General features: G+C 63.4%; 1 protein-coding gene across 1 annotated transcript in view; it reads right to left on the bottom strand.

Moving 5' to 3' along the window:
• Positions 1-368: 368 nt before the first annotated feature.
• Positions 369-941, bottom strand: part of LOC102766645 — a 3473-nt gene continuing 2900 nt past the window's right edge. Inside the window, exon 4 of the mRNA XM_006765961.2 lies at positions 369-580. Within this exon, the coding sequence (XP_006766024.1) occupies positions 449-580 (132 nt within the window). The 3' untranslated portion in view covers positions 369-448. The remainder of the gene's footprint in view (positions 581-941) is intronic.

Here is a 941-nt window from a genome sequence, read left to right as displayed (position 1 = left end):
TCCTTCCTGTTGGGGAGGGCAGGATGGGGACGAGGCTGAGGGCTCAGACCGCCTCGGGTCCGAGGAGGCAGCGGGCCTGAGCTCCTGCGTTTCGAGGAGAGCGCCTATTTGCAGGAGTCGGGGACCACTTGGAAAAAACGGGGTTGGGGACTGCTAGCCTGGATCGCTGGGTCCTCCAGGTACTTAAACGCCTGGAATCTGGGCTTTTCTCACCCTTGGGCAGTATCTGGAGACGCAAATGTCAAATTACCGCGCCCCAGATGGTCAGGGCCCGGCTCCTAGATCCCTCCGCAGGCTTCGTGCACCTGGGCGCCAGGGCCGGGGCGGAGATCTGCACGTCTGGCTCTAAGTCAGAGCAGGGGAGCCCCTACCAGGGGTCTGGGCGGTCCAGCAGCCGGGGGTGGGGGTGGGGAGGGTGCAGGGGGCGGTGCCAGTGGAGGACTCGGGCTCACTTCGAGTAGGCTCGGAAGTCCCCGGCATAGGTGGGCAGGTAGAGCTGAAAGCGGTCCAGGACGCCCTGGTTGGGCGCTGTGAGAGGCCGGCCGGCCAGCTCCGGGCTCATCCTCCAGGGAATGAGAGTCTGAGGAGCAAGAGGCAGGAGGAATGACCGAGAAAGCGGTTTCATCTCCCTTTTGAAGCCTTGGGTCCCTGACTGAGAACGCCTCTTCCTTCGGACTCAACAGCTCCTCTGGACCTGAATCAGTCCTCCCCGGCCCATCGCATGCCAGCGCACGTTCGCTTCGCTCCCCAAACCGGAAACTCCAAAACCCAATCGCTTTTTGCTCACCAGCCAACAGACAGGCAAGTCCCCAGACTCAGACCTTCCTTGTCCCGCCACTGGAATTTAGCCGCACCTGGGCCAACAATTCCTCCTACATCAGCTTCTGGCAGAGCCTAGCCCCGCCTCCCGGCCTCCCGCCCCCGGCTCCCACCTCCAGCCC

This window comes from Myotis davidii, unplaced genomic scaffold (genome assembly GCF_000327345.1).
Source record: "Myotis davidii unplaced genomic scaffold, ASM32734v1 scaffold2100, whole genome shotgun sequence".
NCBI lineage: Eukaryota > Metazoa > Chordata > Mammalia > Chiroptera > Vespertilionidae > Myotis > Myotis davidii.
This window is presented reverse-complemented; position numbering and strand designations above follow the sequence as displayed.